Raw genomic sequence first — 22,366 nt, 5'->3', positions numbered from 1 at the left:
CAGGCAAAAACCACAGGGATAAATGTTCTCCTCCCCACCCCACCTTCTGCTCCAGGAAAGAACCAAGGACCAAGATCACACCTGTATTTTCTGATCTTTTAGTTTGAAAAAAGTATTGATTGAAAGTGTACAACTGAACACGGCGTGGTCGCAGCACCACTGCCAGATTGTTTCACAAATAAAAACAGAAAGGGCCTTAAATAATCGGGTGCAGATTAAAAAAACCTCAACAGTGAAAAAGTTCTTCCCTCCAAACAGAAATTCACAGGCACAGAAATGGCAACAACCACATGGAGACAATGGGGGGACATCCTCCTCCTCCTCCTCCTCCTGGCAGACTCTGCTGCAGCGCTCCCTGGCGCGGCTCCATCCTCGCTCCCTCTTTGGAATGGTTACGGATGAACAGTGCGACATGCCCTTGCTAACCAGCCCCACCCCCTGACCAGGACACGGACAAACAAGGCCTCTGCTAAGGCTAAAAAAAGGACAAGACTTGAGTCTTGAGTTCAGCATGGGTAAGAAACGAGAGTCTGGTGAGCACAGCCCAGTCCCCAGGTGGGCCCTGCTACTCAAGTTTGGCCTTCTTGGTGCTGTCCCCACCGTTCTCCTCTGCTGGTGCTGCCGCCTCCCCCAGTTTCCGCTTCCCACTCTCAGCAGGTGGGTGTGTGTTACGGGGTTTGAAGCTGATAATGATGCAGGTCATGTTATCGCAGCCCGTGCCATCCCCTGAGGTGTCTGGAGCCAAGCACTGATCCAGCAGCTGGGAAGGGACGGGGCAAGTTAGCAAAGAGAAAAGATACACACTGGGACCACCCCGAGGCACTGGGCCCATTCCAGCACCTGCCTGGCTCAGGGGCTGCCAGGCCAGACCTGTGCAGGAGGAGTCAAATGCTGTTCCCACTGGACAAGGGACAGAGATGGCCTCAGCAGCCCCAGGTTTCTGAATGTGAGCACAAACTCCTTGGCCTGGACAGCACCCCTGAGGTCAGACACTGGCTGCAGTGCCCACAGAACCCATCTGAGGGAGTGGGAGGGCAGAGCTGGGCACTGAGCTGGGACACAGAAATGCCATGTTGCTGGAGGGACAGCACCTCTCCTGATCTTACCTCTTCTACAATGGAGGAGAGTGGCCGCAGGACTCCATTCTCATCCTTCTGGGTGATCTTTGACTGGATGAAATCCACCACTTCCTGGCTGCTCATCACATTCCTGCAGAGCAGAGGGGTCAGAAAGGCAGGCAAAGGGAGCACATGTGACATAGTGTCCAACAGGCCTTCCTCAGGTCCTGCTCTGGAGAAAGGCTGGAGCAGTGATGCCCCAGAGGCACAACAGCTCCCCCACTACTCACCAGATTCCATCACAGGCAATGACCATGAAGTCGTGCTCATCATTTATTGTCAGCACTTTGATGTCAGGCAAGGCAGAGATCATCTGCTCTTCTGGAGGGAGGTTCTTGTTCCGCTTGTAGAAGTGATCCCCTGTGGTGGGGAGGAAGATGTTTGGGCACAGGCAGTGCTGCAGCACTGCCCTGCCACAGGGCATTCCCAGGGGGATCAGCAAGTGCTCCCACAACCTGAAATCAGGCTGTGGGCCATGAAGCAGAGCAACCATTGCAGGTTCCAGGTGTAAGCTCTGGCAAGCCCAGGGAAGAGGGGTCTTGGCCAGCTCAGCCTCTCTTTACAGCAAACCAAGTGCCCCCTTCCCCACCCCCTGAGGCAGCCAACTCCAGGCCAACAGCACACAGCAGCTATCACTTCTGAAGAGGCTGTGGCTGCCCCATCTGTCAAGTGTTCAAGGCCAGGCTGGATGGGGCCTGGAACAACCTGGTCTAATGAAGGTGTCCCATGAAGGTGTCCCAGCCCATGGCTGTGGCTGTAATTGGTTGAGCTTTAAGATTCCTTCCCACCCAAACCACTCCAGGATTCATTTTATGATTCAAAGTTCACTTGAGAAAACTGGCCCTCAGCTCTGGCTAGCAGTTTGTCAAGAATCATCCTCTGAACAGACTTCTAGGGCCACCACAGAATAGCAGGGGGGAATGCCAGTGTCTCCCTAGATAGACTCCTTATTTCCATCCTAGTGTTTTTCATATCTTTACACCAAGATGATTTCAGTGGTTTGGGTCCTTCTGTACACACTCAAATAAATGGGCTCAAACTGCCATGAAGCCAGGTCCCCAGGAAGCAACACAGAAAGATTCCTCAACAACCCAGTAAGCAGGAGAAGTCCTATTCCCAAAGGCAGCAGTCTGGTTTTGGGACAGTTTACATAAGGTGGTTTCTGACAACTCAGCTGCTGCTTTCCACTGATGTCCAACTGTTCCACAGCTGTTTTCTCCAATTAGACTGCAATCTCCCATCAAATACTGAAGAGGTTTCACTCATCTTGTTAAACCTTGTTCCATAACCTCGGTGGCAGTGCTGTCAGCATGGCTCTCCCGAGGCTGGTGCTCCAAGGCCAGGCCTGCCAGCACCCCCCTCCTGCTTACCAATGGCCCTGGAGAGGTTGAGGCCGCCGTTCACCCTTCCATCCATGGTGACCTTGCCACCAGCGTTCTTTATCCTGGCCAGCTCCACCTCATCCTCTGGCTTGTGGTCGTAGGACATGTCGACGGCCTTGCCTCCCTCCGACACGACGCAGCGCGAGTCCCCGGCGTTGGCCACAATCAGCTGCTTGCCCCGGATGAGCGCCACGACAGCCGTAGTGCCGCTGTCTGAGCCAGGCTGCAAGACACAGCATCTTGGTGAGATTTCCTCCTCTATCTCCCTGTCAGCTCTTTAAGGGATCCAGCACCAGCTGCACAGCCCCAGCAGTGTCCCAGGTCCCAGGGTGCTGCACCACACCCCATAAGCACACACAGAACAACGGAGAAAGCCTGAGGGAAGTGGGAAACACCAGGAGTGTGTGTGTTCACTGAGGGGCAGGGCTAGGCAACACCTCCATCCCAGTCTCATCTAGTGTGGGGGGGGTCAGGATTCTCTGGCATTCCACAGGTCTGTACCCTCTGCTCTAATGAGCTAATTCCCAGCCCAGCTTGAGCACATCCTCACTTCAAATCAGGACATTTCCCTAAAGGGAGAAATTGGCACCTTGGAAGCCACATCTCCTTCACCTGACCTCCTGATTACATTGTCACAGGCTGAAGAGCCACAGCCCTGGCCTGGTGAGGAGTCATGCTGCACTCTGGAGCAGTGGTGCCAGCAGAGCCCTCCTGCTCTTGCCCCATGCTCTCCCCTCCACACTGCTTTCCAAGCACCTCACACCCAGCAGCAGGATCAGCCTCTTCGATCCTAACCCGGCATCCAGATCTAGGCCCATCCCTCAGCTTTTGCACAAACCCAGGCTGTCAGCAGCTCCCCCAGCCCCAGAAGAGTGCACAGGGTGTTCTATCTCCACCTGAACAGGAACAGCCCCCAGCTGAGTCTCTCAAGTGCCCCTGGCTCCACACTTGAGCTGCAGAACACAAAACCAGGGCACGCACCTCCTCTTTCCCCTCCATGCCCGGTAACAACATTTCCTCCTCTTCATCCTCATCCTCCTCTGCTTCTTCAGTGTCATCTTCATCATCTTCATTCTCTGCCTCTTCACTGCTGTAACCATCCTCATCCTCACTACATTCCTACAAGAAAGAAGAGACCACAGGAGTCACACAGGGCACTTGGTGCTGTCCCCTGCTGGTCCCTCCATCCTGGGGACCAACGGTCAGCTCTCCCAGAGGTGTGGGGTGACCTGCCATGTGTCCCCCACACTTGATGGCTACAACCAGAGCAGCTGGTATCACTACAGCAGTGGATGAAGGGATGGTGCATGCAGCAGGACCAAGGGCCATCAGCTATGGCTGCTGCAGGATGAGGGTGTGTCCTTCGGGGTTAGCTCAACAATCCCAAACATTCCCATGGGATGGCCTCAAAGGATCAGCCTGAAACACCTGCTCCTAGGAACACACCTAGGATGAGCCAGAGGCTTGTCTCAAGTACCACCATAAGCAATGCATTCTGCCCAGCCAGAAGGCCACTCTGTTCCAGTGCTGTTTCCTACCTCACTGTCTTCCTCCTCTTCCTCAACCTCATCTGACTCATCCTCACTGTCCTCAAAAAATTTGGATTTGGTTGTGCGCTGGGGCTTTCCTGTAGAGGAGCAGGAGGGCCCGGCCTCCCCAGTAGAAGAGGTGACGGCCTCGTCACCTTTGCCTAGTTCAGGCTTCTGCAGAGCAGGGCTGTTGCCTCCAGCGCTGGCTTTGTCTGAGGTGGAGGAAATACCCGTGATTTCTTCGTCTGGCTTCCCGTTCTTCCTCTCCTTGTGGTCAGGAAGCTCCCCTGGGTCAGCCTCTCCATTCATATTTGACTCCCCATCATGCTGCTTGCCTGTCCCCTCCACAGCGTTATCCCCAGCTGCAGCTACAGACTTGGCTTTGAGGTTCTTGGTGCAGTTTTGTCCATAACGTGTGAGGAGCTCCTCGATGGTCATTGTGGCTTCTTCGTGCAGAAGAGCAGCTTCCTCATTATCCACTGCAAATGGAAGAGGGAGGGGACAGGACAGAGAGGGTGAGACAGCAGGACACCCGGCACACCGGTCCTGTGGTGAGCTGCTCCAGCTGAGGCTGCTGCTGGCAGAGTTCCAGCAGTGCTCCCCAGGCTGACTGTGAGCACACAGCCAGGCCTCTGCCCTCCCACTGCTCCCAGAAGCTGCAGGGGAGCAGGATGGTGTAGCTCTGGAGCCTCCACAGGATGGGAATAGCAAGGCCACAGTTCTGCCCACAGCACAGCCTGCCAGTGCCCCAGACCCAGTGCTCCCTGGCTGACTGACAGCACCACAGAGCCTTTACATCAGGCCTAAGGGCTGGTGCTACCACAGTGTTCACATCAGGTGTGTGGCCAGGGGGTTGGGCTTCACTTTCCCAAGCACAAGCTCCTTGGGAGCTGCAGGGAAGCAGACTGATCACTTCCATGTGCAGGTTTGATCATTAATGCTGCAGCTGGGAACGAGAGAACAGCTGCTCCACGGGCTTGAAACACCCCAGGGATCCCCACCAGCTGGCATTTGGACAGGTACAAGAGGTGAGAGCACAGCTTTGGCCATCTCCCAAGTGGGACTAGACAAAGTGGGATGACTTTCCCCAATAACCATGGGCCAAAGACCACTGCTTCCCTATTGACATCCCCTCACATATAGTTTGCTATTTAATCCCAAAAGGAAAACACATACAGATCGGCCAAATGCTCCTGAAAATACAGAACAGAAAGAAAGAAAACCCAACCAGCCACCCACACACTTAATTCCTGTCAGCTGGAGAAAAAGAAACAACAAATACAGTGTTTCCAAACTGACACATTGTTCATATTGACAGAATCACCTTGCATCTGTCACAAGGCTGGTCACAAGGCACTCAGCATGAGTAGCACAGGATTCCACCCTAGGAAACACCTCCTGGGCTGGCAACCACTTGCTGGTGGAACATTTGCTTCTTTGTGGGAAGAACTGCTGGAGAGACCAGGATCTGCTTCAATCCTATCTGCAGCTGGTGGCTGTCACCAGCCAGGGAGAGCTGAACACTGCACACCACATTGTTTCCCTTCCACAACTGAGCCCAGCTCAGAGTTCCTGATATATCCTGGAACCCTGCATCGCATGGAGGAAGCTCTACAGAAAATGGGGACAGACTGTTTTGTTATCCCTAGCGTTAAGCTTGCAAATGGTTAAGGGTTCCCCCAGCACCAGCCCAAAGCCAAGGACAATGCTAATGGGCAGTAGCTCAACTCAGCCAAAATTTAACTGAGAAACTGGCACAGAAAACCTTGTGCCCAAGGAGACTTGACCCTGCTGCTCTACACCCCTGTCCTGGAGCTGCAGCCTTGTCTGTTCAGTGGCATCTCACTTACCATCATCTTCATCAGCAACTTTCTCCTTCTCATCCTCATCGTCCTGTGGCCGCCCAGCCATTTGGGAGAGCTCCTTAATCACCTCCTCTGTGGTGAGCTTGGCATCAATGGCCAAGAATGCATCTTCCAGGGCCTGTGTGTGAACACAGACATGAGTGGGCAGCTGCCCTTTCCCTACAGGATGCATGCCTGCCATACTGTGTGATCCAGCTTGCACACTGTCACTAATCACAGCTGCAGCTGGCAGGGACCTACAGGCTTCTCCTGATCCAACACCCTGCTCCAGCAGGGACACACAGAGTCAGCTGCTCAGGACTATGGATGGCTCCAAGAATGGAGACTCCATCACCTCCCTGGAACAGCCCACACCCAACTGGGTACTGACACAAGGGATTTCCTCTGTGTTGGCACTTACTCAGTCCAGGATAGAGTTAGCACACCTTACCTTTTGCAATTTCCCTTCCTTGTAGGCCTTCTGGTCTTTGATGATCTCAGGGAGGTACTTGGCACAGTACAGGGCAACTTCTTCTCCTGAAAAAGAGCAGAAACTATTTAAAGAGGCTGATCCTTCCAGACAGAACCTGCTCTTGAGCAACTGGATTCCTGAGGTAAATCCTGGGACACAAGCCAGAGCTGCTCCAGACACAGAACAGGGACACAGCAGCTAAGTGTAGGGATCCTGCTCATACCTCCTCAGCAGGATGTGCAGATGGTCCTGGCAAACCTCAGAGCTCCAAAACACCAGGTTTGGCCAAGGCTGTGAACTTCCCAAGAGGGAGCTTAGGCCCACAGTGACACTTAGACTGACTCTTTAGGTCCAGCCTACCTGGAAATCTTTAATTTCACATGTCACTGAAAACAGAAGGAAATAGAAGCTTTTGTTTACTGTTCTATTGGAGCATTACCAACATGCAGTGAACACATAAAAAGCGTTCTGTCTTCTAGTGTGTGTTCCAGACCAATAACAATGAGATCCCAGAGTCTGAGATGGATCTCTCAGCAGAGAGGGAGGTCACTTGGTACAGGAAAGAGCACAGCAAGGCAAACAGCAGCCAGAACCTGCACTGAGAGCACAGGGGATAACCAGTACTGAGTACAGCTCAAGTCAAGTGCTCACCCTAGAGCAGCTGAAAGATTTCCAGAAGCCAGAAGCTCCCACAGCTTGGTAATTATGTCAGGTATGGAATAGGGCATGGGAGGAATTTGTTTAGATACTGAAGGTGCTATTAAGAGAGAAGGAAGAGTAAACAGAGGAGTGATGAATTTCTGTAGTTTATCTTGAACAGGGCAAAAAAGAGTAGTGTGAGTTGTAAGAGATCAGACTAGTCATTGAGGTTTTTATATAAGCAAAGAACAGTGTAGGACACAGGAAGGTGGCTCACACCTGACAGAGAAGAAAAATTAGAGCCAGAAACTGAGAAACAAATTAAATGACTGCACAGAAAGAGGGAGAGGAGCAGGGAAAGCTGCAGGCAGGTGGAGGGTCCCACTGCAGGGTCCAGGAATATCTTGAGGCTGTGCTGGACCAACCATTCCCTGTCACAACACAAAGAAGTAGCAGTGTGGGTGGCTGGGCACAGCATGCCAGAGCCTACCTGCACCTGGGGCTTTCCTGTGGCTGTAGGTACAACCTACGTGGGCTCCTTTCCTTGGCCTACAGGAGCATTTTTCACAGGATGGACCAGCCACACAACTCCTGATCTTCCTGCTGCACATCCCAACTTCCCTGCCCTTCTCTGAGCCCAACAGAGACTGTGCATGACAAAAAGTTGTGCAGGCAGGAGAGCAAAGCTCTGTGAAGGAATGGGGAGCAAGGGAAGCGAGAGGAGAGGAGAGCAGCAGCCAGCCAACAGTTCAGCAAAGGGAACACAATGGGAAGCAGAGAAGTAGGGAGGTTTGGGAGAAAGACAAGGGGCTTTTCCAATGTACCTGCAGAGATGGGATCAGGTGGCCATTGACAGAGAACAGAAATAGCAAAATGGCTGTTGCTACAGTGCTGCAAAGCATTTCATGGTACACACTGAGGGAACAGAGACTGGGTCTGACCTGGAAGCACTGGAGAGGACCTCTGACAAGGGCTTAGAGTGACAGGACAGGGGGAATGGCTCCACATTGATAGAGGGCAGTGTTAGATGGGACATTAGGAAGAAAGTCTTGCCTGTGAGGGTTGTGAGGTTTTGGCCATTCTGTGTTTTCTCCAGAAAAAACTCTTGGAAGGTAAAAAATTGTTAGTTGTCTCTGTGAGACGGAACCTGAAGGACAGTGATGGCCTCAGTGCAAAGCCCAAATGCTAGATGAGGCTCAAGGTCAGTGTTTGAGTAATAGAACTCTCAGTCAAACACCACTGATCACTGCAGAGCCCAGCGAACAGCAGGACCCAACACCAGCCTCTATAACAGGTACAGCACCAAGAAGAGATGGTGTGGGTCAGGTAAACTGATCTTGGGAACTCCTGACCCAGCAGTGGGAGCTGCAGCTGTTGACAGATACAAATCCCCTGACATGCTCTGCTCTGTTCATTACTAGCTCCAGCCCTTCCAGCCCCACGGCAGGTGCCAGGAATGGACTGCTGTGGTTTAACCCCAGGGGGCAACTAAACACCACCCAGGCCACTTGGCCACCTCTCGTGGAGCCATGGAATGGATTGGAAGAGTAAAAGGCAAGTAACCCTTGAGTCAAGAGAAGTTAAAAACAATAACAGTAATAATATTTTTTTTAAAACGGTGCAAAGGCAAAGAGCAAAGGGAGAAAAATAATCCTCAAGACAGACAAGCAATGCCAGATCTGTGTCAATGAAGACACTTTGGTAGAAAAAAGGCTAAAGCACAAGTAGACAGCAATAGAGACTGATCAAACACTCCCTGCCCCCCACTCAAAGGACAGAGTGCCCAAATATCATTCTCCAGAATCTGGGGGCAGGGAGGCCAGAGCACATAAAGAAGCTGAGGAAGGGAAAAAAACTGGCCCAGCAGCATCTTTCAAACACTGGAAGGCTTGTCCACAAGAGGGAAACATAAGAGAAAAATTGATGAATGAAATGGAAAATGCTAATATGTAAGAAACCCCCCAAATGCACCCTTTTTCAAATAACACAGTAATAAAATATTTTCCCAACCTATCTGGAGCAGGAAGCTTACTGGAGAGCTTCAGGCTGAGAGATGAGCAAGGTATAAGAGAAGCTAAATTCAGCTTTTGCACTGCCAGCTAATAAAGCTTAGCAAGGTTCCCACCCAAAAACTTACTCTTACATGGGAGAAACCTGAAAAATTGCTTCAAACTGAAGAGCTAATGCATCAATAAAATCACACAATAGTAGGGGATGGTTCTTCTAAGTCAGATTCAACTATATCCATATCCTTCCTGGAATGACTTGTCTAGGAAGAGCTGTAGAGATTCAATCACTAGAAATCTAAAATATGAGTTAGAAACTCATGTCAGTGCTTTGCCATTCCATGCCTTTCCCTAACATCTATCTTCAATTTTCCCTGTTGTATTTATGAACCCCAATCACAACACCTAATGTCCTATACTAACAGGAATGTCCTGAGTGTCCAAAGTCTCTCTAAAACACAATGCATGGAATAAAACCTTGGCAGCTGAGAAACCAACACACTGGGCTCAGAGGAGAACAGATGGTTTGATACTATTCATTCTTGACCCGTTTTTGGTAGCTGCTCCTTATATTTATTTTTGCCAGACACACACAAACAGTTTCTGAGGTGAGGAGCTCCTGATCCCTTGTCATTTTCTGCCTCTCAACACCAACCCATCATGCCTGTGTTCTCAAAGATACCCTCCAGGACAGCAGTGACTGCTTCACAGGCATCTCTGCACACTCTCAGATGAAGTTCAGGAAAAAAATAACTTCAGGACATGAAATACATTCTTCAGGCTGAGATTGCATCTTTGGAAGAGCTATTTGCTATGAACAGAAGGAAACTGCACATAGATTTCCAAAGAGCTTTCAAATAAATCATCAAATGTTTTCCATATTAAGCTGTCAAAGAAAAGCAAGGAGGTTAGATAGAAGCAGCTTTCAGAATGGAGGATGGCCACTGGGAGAGCTCCTTGAAAAGTTAGGTTGTTCAACATCTACATAAATTAGCAGGAAAAGAGCTCAGTAAAACATGATGGATCACTCAGGATGATTAAATGCAAAATATACAAGATTTAAAAGCAGGATCTTGAGCTCTTACATTATATTGGCAGAGGAAATTCTGTAATAATATTAGATATAATATTTAATAGCAATATTCTGTCATACAAGCAGAGATGAGCCTAGGACTCCTCTTACAGGGAAAAGACATGGAGTCCAAAATAGTGAAAGTGAGAAGTACTAGCAGAGTGATTATTCACTCATTCCTTGTGTCTTGGATACTGCAGTGAAATTATCAGGCAGGAGATTTAACTGTATCTTTTTCAAATACTGATTCTATGCAAAATGCACAGTGCAATCAATCACCAAGCATAGGAGCCTTCTTAAAATGCAGTTAAGACAAATTTGTGAAGAGTTAGTTCATCCAGAAGACTCCAGCATGTCTCCAGGAAGGAACAGCTACAGTCTCCAGTTTAAGGAACCCTTACAGGGAATGGATCTGCCACTTTTGATTTTCACTCTTTCCTTGGGCAACCACTGGAAGACACCACCAAGAGTCAATCACAGGTGATTTTTCTTACCACTTTTTCTTCTGTGACTCTTCTGCTGTCTTGTGTTGCAATGCAAGATGTACCAAAAGTATCTATTCTATCACCATCTGCTAAAACCTGGTGGGAGCAGTGTTCTTTCTCTCTTCCACGACCCATCCCTCATAACTCCAGGGGGAAATCTGTTAGTGGGCCAGCTGTTAAACCCAGGTGTGGCAGTGTTCCTCATCCTCCCTGCAGGGGGATTATCTTCTGTCAATGGGCAACTGAGTCTCACTGCAGGACTGATAAAAGTACATCATCCCATTGTGAGATGCTCCACCTGGGGGAGGAACCAAGCATTCCTGCCTGGATATAATCACAGAATCAGAACACCACAGGAGCCTTTCTCCACTGGATTCCCAGAGGAGAGACTGGACCCATCTATGCCACTGGACCTTCAGAGGAAAACTACACCCTTCTACAGGATCACTGCTTCAACAGAACCACATCTGTCACTCCAGGTCTGCAGCCACCATTTGACTGGATTGCTACAAACACTCTGACCAACAGGGTGTCAGCTTGTATTCTGACTCTGTCAGTAGTGGTTTTGTACTACTGCATTTTAATTTTCATTTTCTTAGTAAAGAACTGTTACTCCTATTCCCATATCTTTGCCTGAAAGCCCCTTGATTTCAAGATTATAATAATTGGGGGGGGGGGGTGGGGGGGATGTTTACATTTTTCCATTTCAAGGGAGGTTTCTGCCTTCCTTAGCAGACACCTGCCTTTTCAGACCAAGACACCTGCCCAGCTTATCCACCACAGAATCAGCCATTCTCAAAAGATATAAAAGATGGAATACGAATCTGATTTCAATTTCAGATCAAACCCTGACCTTCCTTCTAGAACCTCTGTTGATGGTATCTATAAAAGAAAATGCTTCCCATCAAGGAGCAGAATTCCTAACAACAGCTGGATGCCCCAGCAGCCATGGCCAACCCAGAGGGGTCACACTGAAGGACAGGACAGAGCAAAGCAGACGCAGTTACCTCCGTGTCCATCGTAGACAGAGAACATGGCTGTTTCACTGTCCAGCTCGGGAATGCAGTTGTGGGCATCCTGAAAGAGAGAGCAAAGGTCTGGAATGGCAGGGATTGCATTAGATCCAGAGAAGATCTTAGAAACACAAATTTGTTTGTGTTGAAAAAGCCCTCTGAGACCACTGAGCCCAACCATTGCCCCAGCACTGCCAACCCCAAGTGCTGTCCCATGCCCCCAAGTGCCACATCCACACTGCTTTTAAAGCCTTCTGGGGATGGGGACTCCAACCCTGCCCTGGCCAGCCTGTGCCAGGGCTGGACAAACCTTTCCATGAAGAAACTGCTCACAACAGTCAACCTAAACCAACCCTGGCACCGCTTGAGACTGTTTCCTCTTCTCCTGTCCGTTCTTTCCTGGGAGACAAGCGTGACCCCCCACCCAGCTGCACCCTCCCATCCAGGAATTGGAGAGAGAGAGAAGATCCACCGATCCTCCTTCTCTCCAGGCTGAACCTTCCCCAACTCCCTAAGCCACTCCTCGTCAGACACGTGCTCCAGATCCTTCCCCAGCTCCACTCCCATCTCTGGACAAAGCACAAAGGTCAACAACACAAGCCATGTACAGTGCACAGCCCTCTTCTCCATGTGGAACAGCCAGCTTTGAGGAAGTCACCCCCATGATTTTACAGCCAAGTGCCTGAATTCCTTCCCCTGTGGGCAAGCAAACCCACCTTGGTTACTGCAACACAGAGCCTGGAACAGATGGCCATGCTGAACCTTTCTCCTCAGCCCTTCCCCTGCCCAGCCAACCTCCTGAGATTCCTTCAAGTCCAGCCTTCACCCATCACCTCAGCACCTGACACTGACAGTCAGGAGGAACACGTATCCTTTGATATGTTCAACAACGTAATCTTGTAAAAAGATAACTTTGTTCTGTGCTCAGGAAACAGGAACAGTGATGTTCTGGGTTTATGTAGTGCTCTGCAATGGAACTGCTGGCACCGGGATGAAAAGAGCTTCTGAACAGGCAAGTGACCATCTGAGTTCAAAACAAGTTATGACTGAAAGGTAATGCAGGAAATTTCCCCAGCCCTTACAGGAGAGAGAAATGAAAACAGGGATAAACCAAACAGCAGCATTTTAGTGCTCACTTTTCTGAGCATTCACAGAAGCCAGTGAACCCCCAACATAATAACTAGGATAAGTCCCAGGTGACCAAACAGCAGTGTAATTAAAGAGATGCAAATGCTGGGGAGGAAACCCAACACTGGCACCAAAAATAGTCTGTGCTGCCCTTGCTGAACCCCCAGAGGAGCCTGTCCTGATCTGTCCTGTCACTGAGCCCCGAGCCCGAGGGGCAGGGCTGGCACACGTGGCGGGAGGGCTCAGTCCCCACAGCACGTGGGGCTTGCTCTGCCCTGCTCCAAGCACAGGGCAAAGACAGGTCCTGGCATTGCCAACACCACCAGCAGAGCAGTGAAAGCTCTGTGTGCTGCCAGCCAGCAGTGCCCAGCCCTGGTCAGGGAGCTGCAGTGACTGCTCTCTCACTGACTGTGATCCTGTGTGCTCCAAGAGCTCACAAAGGTTCCAGAAGTCAGCTCCCTGCCACCCAGCCTTCTAGGATCCCTCACTCCCCACAGCCATCTCAGTGGTTACAGTAACAGCGGTGAAAAACTGTATCTGAAACTTCCGACACCCAATTCGGTTGAAATGAGTAGGCAAATTAATGAATTAACCTGAGCTCATTTAACAAGTCTCCATATTTTGAACCAAACTCTTACAGTTTCTGAAGGGCTTTTGTTCTAAGCCCGGGAGAGGAGTGAAGCTGCAAACTGGGGCCGTTGGTGTCTCGCTGCAGGGGTAAACTCAAAACAGGAGCAAAGAGTTTGGAGAAGCCCCATCCAACCACATCCTCTGCCTCCCACTATATCCCAGAGCACTCCTCTGGACCATAAAACTGACTTCAGCCCTTTCCTTTATTGCTTCTAGTACCTAATATGATTTATCTTTTTTTGGTATCCTTATCCTTGGGGTCCCTCATCTGCCCCAAACATTTCCTTACTCCCAAAGCAACCTCTCTGGACTAAGTTACAGTATTTCTTCAGAGCCCTGTATAACCACATCACTTGAAGGCTCCTGAAACCCAAGTACAAGGTGACAAAAAGCTCTTTTACACCCAAAATACCTGTGTCTTATGAGGTGCACACTCTGACTGGCTTCCCCAACACACACAGAACCACAGCATTAAGCACAAACATTTGCTTAGGACTTTCTCCAAGCCTTGCAGAAGAGCAAAAGTGCAACTGAACATGAAGAAAATCAAAAAACAAAACAAGACAGAGAGCAGAACACAGAGTGCTAGGATGCAAGAAAATGGACTGTTCAGCTGTATGCAAAACATGCATTTCTCTCTCATCAGGCTCACAAGCAACCTGGAGCAGGCTAAACTCCTGCCATCTGCTCGTTTCTTGGGATAACTCAACTAAATCACATCCACACCGATGGTCTCAGTGCTGCCTCTGCCAGCACAGACAAACCAGAGATGTTGGGTAGTGCAGCACCCACATCTGCACCTTGGGGCCTCGCCCAGCCTCTGCAAAGGTTCCAGTGCCAGCCCCCAAGTGAGTGAAGTTAGAGCCATGTCCCAGCTGTGGCAGGGCTGAGAGAGCCCCCCAGCACTATAAATCAGGGCTATTCTGCTCTCCCCCACACAGCCCAGCTCTGTGCAAAGGGACACCAGAGCCATGCCTGCATTTAGCTGCCTACACACGTTAATCACCTTTCAGATCACACTCAGTGCTCCAGCAATGTCCCTGTGCCATCAGTTTCCCCCTCCACGGGTCAGGACCAGCTCAGAACTGTGGGCCAGTTCCACACAGACTCTGAGCCAATCTCAGGAGCACAAGCACCAATTCTGGATCTTCTACCCTGAGAACCAGAGCCCTGAGTCTCATGCACAGAAAGGAGGAAAAAAGGAAACACCTCTGGCCACTTATTTGTCACCTGTACAACTGCTGTCCCACTCCTAGAAGTTGTGAAGTGTCTGACAAAACAGCTTATGAACCTATATCAGCAAAAATACAACATCTGACAGTCTGAATGGAACAGCCTCTCCATCCTCTCAGCCATAGGGCTACAAACCAAACACTGACAGATACACCTGGGATGGCTGCAGGGACCAGGATTAATCCTTACCAAATTCAGCTGTTTACTGAATTTTATGTAATAAATGAGCACATTACCGGTACTCACAGCAGGTCTGAAGTTCACAGAGCTGCAGGGCCAGCAGCCCCACACTGCCCTCCTGCCAATCAAGAGCTTTAAATGCAATTCCTACAGCCTCCTGCACTGGGGGAACACAGGCAAACACCTGGATCCTCAGCCAGCTGTGGGTCTGCTGGTAGCTCATCTGCCCACAACGAGCCCAGAAAAACCAGGACTGGCAACAGGATATTGACAGTAGCCATGAGAATTCTTCTTACAAATTTTCCTATGAATAAATAAAAACAGGGAGGAAGCGCAGCAAGACACCGACACTTCATTTCAGAGGAGAAAACCAGGTATTTTCCCTGAGAATTCCCCACTTGATTTCACTCAGCACTTCACCTCAAGCACCAAACGCTCCTTCCCTTCGTATTTTACCCCGAATTCCTCATTTCTCGAAGGGATTTATCCAGCCACACGTAACCCCCAGGACACGGGGGGATTCTCTCCGTAGGAGCCGGAACACGCGGCTTCCGTGTGGAATTCTGGAAAGGCTGAGGCGGCACAAGGAGAGGCAAAATGTCCCTCCCGGCCCGGGGAGGGAGGGGGTGACCGAGAGCTCCTGGACCTCCTCGCCATCCGGGAGTGCCGTGTGGAAGCCGCCGCCCCGCCAGCCTCACCCCCTCACCTCCATGGAGACGCGCCATCCCTGCATGGCGCTGAACCCGAAGTGCAGCGGGCGCGGTCCGAGCCCGGCGCCGTCCCCGGAGCTCTTCACCGTGTTGGGCTGCGACAAGTAGGCGCCCATTGCGGCCGCGGCGGCCTCGGTCGGCGGCGACCGGACCGGACCGGGGGACGCGGGCGGACTGCGGGGGCGGCGGGACCTCGCACCGGCGGGCGGCGACCGGAAGTCGCGCGGCCGGAAGCTCGGCGGCCGGAAGCTCCGACCATAGAGGCGCGGCTAGAGCGGAACCGCGGCCCGCTCCGCCCCGGGACTACCTACACGGCCCGCCGGTGGCTTCAACCCGCCCTGAGGCTCCTGCAGGGGAGCAGCGGACTTGCGACCGGCAATGCCGCCGCCAGCCGGTACCGCGGGCGGCCGCTCGCACAGATAAAGCCACGCACGCTCACAACTACCAGAATTATCGTCCTCCCCCTTTACATGAGGAGCCCTGGCGCACACGGCTGTTTATATAGGCTGAGTCACGCCCACCAACCAATCAGCGACCCTGAGGGTCCCCTCTCGCTTTCTCATTGGCTGCTGTACAGGGGTGCCCCGCCTATTCACGATCCTTCCCGGCCCTTCGCGCAGGGCGCCCCCTGCCGTGTGACGCACCGTGGAGCCCCGCCCGCCGGCGGCTGCCGGGTGCTGACGCGCCGCTGGCGCCGCTGATTGGCTGCGGTGCAGGCTCCTCCCCGCACGGCGCGTTACGCAGCGCGGCGGTTGCGGCGGGGACGTGCTCCGGATCGGGAGGTGCTGCGGGCCCGGTAAGTGCGTGGCTCCCACCCCTCGGCCCCCGACTCACTCCGGGACCGCCTAGGTGGGGCGCCGCTGGCAGGCGAGGGGCGCGGCCCCTGCTGACAGGCCCGGAGGGCGCGGCCCGGTCCGGCCCGGCGGGCCCGGCCTGGCCCGGCGCCCCATCGCGCCTCACGGACCGCGCCTCTCCCTCAGGGTGTGCGACCGCAGCATGTCGGAGGGCGAGTCCAAGCAGGTGCCCAGTAGCGGCTCCGACCCCAAGCCGGAGCCCGCCTCGTCTGGCCCGGGGATGACCTCGGTGTCTGCGCCGGTGAGTTCCGCGGCGCCCCCAGAGGAGGAGGAGGAGGAGAGCGAGGACGAGTCCGAGATCCTGGAGGAGTCGCCGTGTGGCCGCTGGCAGAAGCGGCGCGAGGAGGTCAGTGCCGGGGGCCGGTTACCGGAGCTGGACTGCGGGGGAGCCCGGGCGGGGCCCGGACGGCCGTTTGACCCGCCTCCTCCCCCTCCCCCATCCCCGCTCCTCCTGCCACCTGTCCCCGGGACCGCTAGGCCCAGACTGGGGGTCCGTCGCGCCCCCGGGAGGCGGGGAGATGGGTGGCCCTTCGCCAGCCGCAGGGCTGCCGTTCCTCGGGCCCGGAGCTTCTCGGTTGGAGCGCAGCCAGCGATGTCTTCCCCTGCCGCAGGCCGGTGTGACGGCTAGCTGTTGCTGCTGTGGAGCAGGGAGTGGCTCCGGCGCTCCCGGTGTGCATCGCGTTTCATAGATCTTTTTTTCTGAGAATGGTGAAGAGCAGTGACTGGATATTCTTAGTGTTCACCGGAGAGTGTGGATGGTACCTGCTGCCGAGGTGGCCTCTCACTTGAGCCAGTTACCTGGGCTCATCAGCTTTTGAATGCTCGGTTTTGATTTGCTTTGTCATCTGCAGTCACGACAAAGCACAGTCAGCTCACACAAGCTTGTTTCTTGGCCTGCCCTGCCCACATCCACTGCTCAGTGCATGTGCTGGCAGCGTGCTGTGTAAAGGCACAAGGAGATTAGATAGTGTTTGGGACCTATCCTTTTTTTCCACTCATTGCTGGGCTCTGTTTTTCTTCCTGGGGGCTGTCTGCACAAACTGCTTTCTGCTGGCACGGTGCTCCTGCCCTAGCTGGGCACGCTGTGCAGCCCTGGCAGGTGCTGACAGCCAGACAACGTGCTCATTCCAGTGCTGAGGCACAAGTGCTGATGGAGCTTTTCTCAGCCAAGTCAGGGGCTGAGCACAGGGGTTTGTCTGCTTTGTCCACCACTGTAGAAAGGGCAAAGCAAACCCCAGTGGTGGTGAGAGAGTCATTTGTTCTGATGTAAATTTGGAGGTCAAAAGAATGTCAGGGATTCCCTGCAGTTCTTCACCTTTGCTTGCCCCAGAGCTGTCATGGTTTGTTTTAATGTGTGCTGGCATGGTGTTCTCAGAATGTGCCTTTTCTGGCGAGGCTCTGCAAATTGGTTACAAATGTAGCTTTAAAAAAAAAAAAAAAAAAAAAAAAAAAGGTTCCTTTTCCCCTTTTTTTTAAAAGAAGTGTGAAGCTCTGGCTCTGTCCTTCGCAATATATTCCATACCTGGAGCGCTTTATCTCTTGCTCTGCACTGAAGGGACACATGCTGGAGAACAAAGCTGGTTTGTTTGTGTTGTCTTTACACATGTTTTATTTAGTACCGATCATTTTGACACAAAGAGACACATTTTTCTGTGTCCTCCAGGACAAGTAAGATTTGGGAGGCTCTAGTGTTTTCTTCGGATTTCAGTTTCCCCTCAGCAGACAAATGAAATTAATTGAAATTTCAGTGTGGCTAAATGATTGTCTTATGGCTTCAGGTTGCCTCTGTAGAGGTCAGAGCTCTGCTTTCCCATCACGAGTTGAGGGATGGGCTTTGGGGGCACAGAACACGCTGTTGGGTGATCTGGGTGAGCACGGGGCTGCTGCTGCTGAAGCCTTCACTCATCAGTGCTGCACAGACTTATGTCTGACTGGGAGCAGCCTCAGCTGCAGCTGACCCTGCAGTGAAATCCTGGTGTCTCTGGATTTCATGTGTCAATTTGTGGCTCAGTTAGCCCCCAGCTTGTGGGGAGGCTTTTGTTCCCTGAGCTGCATGACATCAGACTCTCTTTGCTGTCACAGTCATTTGGGCTGATCTGCTCTCCGGAGTGAACTCTTGCACTGCAGATGTCCTAACCTGAAATTTATTTGGAATAACAGGTTTGCTTTCTGTGCATCCCAGAGCAGAGTTCCCTCTTTCCCCGGGAGGTGTGACAGCTCAGTCCGCACTGGTTATTCCTGTCAGTGCAGTGTGTGAACAGGCTCTTACTCACTACCCCTCACAGGGAGACGGTGTTACTCTGTGGAAAAAAAGATTTTGCCAACCTTTTCCCATTGATTCAATCCCAATCTTTTATTATGGCAGTATCTGCTGGATGTTGGATGAGATGGCACCGTGGAAACAATGAGTCACGGTAATCTGGAGAGGGATGGGTGCACACACATGGTTGTGGAGTGAGGCAGTATGTTCTGCCTGTGCTCTGGTACTTCCTGTGTGTGCCGTTTTCTCCTGCTTCCTCCGAGTGCCATGCTCCGCTGTAGGTTTTGAAATGTAATGGGATTGCTTTTTTTTTAAAAAAAAGATTGTTTTACCATCCATGTCTGATGCGCTCACTGCAGCAGAGGTGGGGCTATGCAGACAGTGCAGAAGGGCCCGCAAGCGGGAAGGAGCAGGCTGGCTGTGAGCCGGGGATGTCGATGCCTGCTTACCGAAACGAGCAGATTTCGGCGGGACGGTGCCCGCGCCGCCGGTCCTGGAACGGTCGTGGGGCGGCAGGACGGCCTGCTCTGGCCGTGCCATCTCCGCACGCCCTCGCCGCCTGCTCCCGATTCGGGGGAAGCGGCCTCAGGCCCTCCCTAGCGCCCCGCGGCCCGTCCGGAACCGGGACCGGGACCGGGACCGGGACCGGGACAAGACGCAGGGCCGGGGCCGGGCGGCCCGGGAAGGGCCCGTGGGCCGGCCTCGCCAACCAATGGCGGGCGGCGCGGAGCGTTACATCACCGCCCGCGGCTTCCATTGGCTGCGGCCCGTCCTGGCCACGCCCCAGGGCGGCCGCACCCGCGGGGCCGTGCCGGGGTCGGGGAGGGGACCCTGGACGGGCCTCGGGCAGCTCGGCCCGGCCAAGCCCTGAGCAGGGGCTGCTGCGGGCAGCGTAACCAGAACCACTAATGAAAAGACATTGTTCACAAGGGAAATGGTGCTGGGAACAAGTCTGAACGGAGACAGGAGCGGGTGGAGCGCAGCCCTGCAGAAAGAGAGCAAAGGGACCCGGGTGCTGGTCGGCTGGAGCGAGCCCTGGCATCGAGAGGACAAACCTCGTCCAGGCAGGAGCAGGATGGGACGGCACAAAACTCCGTCCTGGGCCTGTTACACACAGCAGAACCAGATGTTTATGAGCGGATATGGTCCCGCTATAGGTCTTCTCCCTGGGATTTGGGATCAGGGAGCGGCTCCAAGCTGCATCTAGAGAGGCTCAGGCTGGACAAGAGGGACTATTTCCTTACCACAAAGGTCACACCTGCCCCAGGCTTCCTGGAGAGGAGGTTGGTGCCCCAGGCTTCTCTGTGTTTGAGGCATTTGGACAATGCCCAGTGTGCTGTGGCATGGGCCAGCCCTGATTGCGTTGAGCAGTGGAACCAGTGAGCAGTGGAACCAGGTTCCTTCTAGCTGGCTGTTCTGTGTTCTATTCCTGCTTAAATATCAGATGTGAAAAAGGACTGAGTGTTGAGTTCATTGACTGCAATTCTTCCTATAAACAGGGAGCTTCTGTAGTGCAAAGAGTGTAATTCCTGTGAAGTTCAGAGTATTTTTATTAAAATCAAGTGCTTCTGTGACATTTTTAACTAAGAACCCTTTGTAATAAAATAGAAAATGTTTATGTTCGCTAAATTCCATTTTTTGTGGAACATGGAGCAGTACCAGTGGTTCCTGCAGTGTTGTGGACTGTGCTGCTTTTCTTCCAGAGCTGAATCTGGCTCTGGAATTGTGCCCACACCCCTGGTCGCTCTCTCAACCAGCACACTGCTGAGGTTTTTACAGGGTATCTTGTCCCATGGCTGAAGCAGAGGGCAAGCATGGGGGCAGGGTGGTCACAGGGCTGGTGGGGTCTTCCAGCTTGTGCTCACCTGGTTCCCTTTGGTTGCTTTCCCTGAAAATTCAACCCCTCTGTTTCTGCTTTCCTGCTCTAACACCCCATTTCCTTTTTGCAGGCAGCACACATGCATAACTTACTTTCCTTGGGTTGTCCAAGTATCTTGAGAATTATCTGCTGTGTCTCCTAGGAATAGAAACTTCCTAATGGAGCAGGATTGCAGCACCACATTAGCAGGTCAGGTTTAGCCTCCTGAAGCTGGTGGTGAACCTGAAACTGAGAGTTTCTTGCCTGCTGTCCCTGGAAGCTACATGGATGACACATAACTGTAGGAAAAGTTGTGCACTGCTGCAGCAGAATCTTTTAGTCTCAGCCCAGCGTTATGGTGTTTGGCTTGGCAAGCGCTTGTGAGTAGGAGAGGCTCAACCCTTCCTAGATTGTGATGTCCTTGGGTTTGCTGTGTGTGATGGCTGTCTATTGACCAGGTTTCTTTCTGTGTATTTTCTGCAGAGGAAGACATTGTGTGACTGTTTATAAAGCTAACATTTTATAAGAAGTACTTTGCTGACATCTTTGTAGTATATCAAAGTAATAAGAAGGAATCAAAGTAGTAGGAAGGAATCTGTGTCATGCATGTGTGGGCACAAGCAGTTCCCCTTTTTGGGGTGTATGTGTGTGTGTCTGTCAAGGTGAGGAGGGGAAAGGCCCAGGAGGCCTGGGTGGGCCTGGCTGCCTGTTCTCTAGGCTTGTCACGAGGTACAAGGGATGGTGCTGTGCTCTTCAGTGCAGGAGACTTTGCAAGAATGTGGAGCCTAGTACTTAGAGCAGAAGAGGGAGAAAATGGGAGAATGAGCACTGGTCTCTGCTTAAATACCTTTACCCTTTCCCAGGGAATATGCCAGGCTGCTCAAGAGCAGTGGGAGAACATTGTGCTGTTCTTGCAGCCCTGCTGATGTCCTGCCTGTCATATGGAAACTTGTCCCAGTCCCGATCGTCCTGTCCCTCACCAGTGGCAGGCACAGGGGCTGTGCCTCTGTTCCACGGATTCTGAGGTGCTGAGCGGAATTTTTGGGTTGCTGAAGGTGACGTTTCAGTTCCTGTTAGCCATCAGTGACCTTGTGGCTGATTGTTGCTCTGTGGCTCATGTGTTACTAACTCATTTGTGACTCAGCTGCTGGACTTTCCCCTGCTGCACCTTCCATGTGCTGCCCCACACTTCAGTGACTGCTGAGATCAATGTGTTCGTTTCTGCCTTATCTCTGGGCACATGCCTCATGTGTCAGTGTGGCTGACTGTGCATGCAGTGGTTGCCATGTTGAATAATCCTTGTTTTTCTGGGATTTTTCACTATCAGATAGCTAGATGAAAGCTGCAGCCCTTCACAGCTTCCCTTACAATGGTGTGTGGACTATGACAGTGTGATGGGTGGAGTTCCCTGTGGCCCTGAGTGTCAGGTCAGGAGCAGAACTCAGAGAGCAGAGTTTGAGACAGTGTGCACCTGTGCATGTGAGTCCATGTGAGCTTGCTGGACTTCGTTGGATACTGGAAGTTCAGAAAAGTAATTTAGGCAGCAGACTGCCATTGGTTTGATTCTCTTTTTTATATGAAAGATCTGTCTGTCATTTGGATTGGCACTTCTCAGCTGTTGATGGCAGGATGTTACAGTTGGATTTCAGTGCTCAGGCTTGCAGATACTTACAGTCTGTGTGGGAACTATCCAGTGTTAAAAAATGAGCTGTGATTCATGAGGACCTGAAGCCAGAGAGGCAGAAAGTGAAACACTGGGTCTGCTGCATCTTTATCTCTTTGTTGTAGTCTTACTTCTAGGGGGAGTCTCAGTTGCTTGAACCATTTTTCATTTGAAGGGAGTTGGTGACTTTTGTACCTCTAGATTTACATTTCTTCAAGGGGAAGGAGTGCAGGATTCTTGGAGAAAAAATGCTAATAGACTGAGTATTTGGATTTTGGGATGCTGGAGCC

General features: G+C 52.0%; 2 protein-coding genes across 10 annotated transcripts in view; one reads left to right on the top strand and one right to left on the bottom strand.

Moving 5' to 3' along the window:
• Positions 1–82: 82 nt before the first annotated feature.
• On the bottom strand, positions 83–15,662 carry PPM1G (protein phosphatase, Mg2+/Mn2+ dependent 1G). 8 transcript variants are annotated; one of them, XM_015615867.3, is made up of 10 exons: positions 14,798–15,145; positions 11,555–11,644; positions 6,325–6,410; positions 5,880–6,012; positions 4,039–4,508; positions 3,482–3,619; positions 2,489–2,723; positions 1,349–1,478; positions 1,107–1,209; positions 83–760 (listed from the first exon to the last, which is right to left on the bottom strand). In XM_015615867.3, the coding sequence occupies exons 1-10, from the start codon at positions 14,952–14,954 to the stop codon at positions 566–568; spliced, it is 1,737 nt and encodes a 578-aa protein (XP_015471353.1). In that variant the 5' UTR covers positions 14,955–15,145; the 3' UTR covers positions 83–565. The 8 variants fall into 8 exon arrangements, with proteins under 8 accessions (XP_015471353.1, XP_015471354.1, XP_015471356.1 ...); XM_015615868.3 differs by lacking the exon at positions 14,798–15,145 and adding an exon at positions 15,438–15,662 and having other exon boundaries at positions 471–760; positions 11,555–11,624; XM_015615870.3 differs by lacking the exon at positions 14,798–15,145 and adding an exon at positions 15,152–15,428 and having other exon boundaries at positions 471–760; positions 11,555–11,624.
• A 467-nt stretch (positions 15,663–16,129) lies between these two features.
• The window catches only part of NRBP1 (nuclear receptor binding protein 1), a 34,699-nt gene continuing 28,462 nt past the window's right edge, over positions 16,130–22,366 (top strand). Inside the window, exons 1-2 of one of the 2 annotated variants that reach the window (XM_015615874.3) lie at positions 16,130–16,237; positions 16,422–16,641. In XM_015615874.3, coding sequence (XP_015471360.1) covers positions 16,438–16,641 — 204 coding nt within the window. In that variant the 5' untranslated portion in view covers positions 16,130–16,237; positions 16,422–16,437. The remainder of the gene's footprint in view (positions 16,238–16,421; positions 16,642–22,366) is intronic. The other variant, XM_015615876.3, reaches the window with a different exon arrangement.

Source organism: Parus major, unplaced genomic scaffold (assembly GCF_001522545.3).
Source record: "Parus major isolate Abel unplaced genomic scaffold, Parus_major1.1 Scaffold290, whole genome shotgun sequence".
In the NCBI taxonomy this organism is placed as follows: Eukaryota; Metazoa; Chordata; class Aves; order Passeriformes; family Paridae; genus Parus; species Parus major.
Note: the sequence above shows the minus strand (reverse complement) of the source record. Positions and strands in the feature narration are given on the sequence as shown.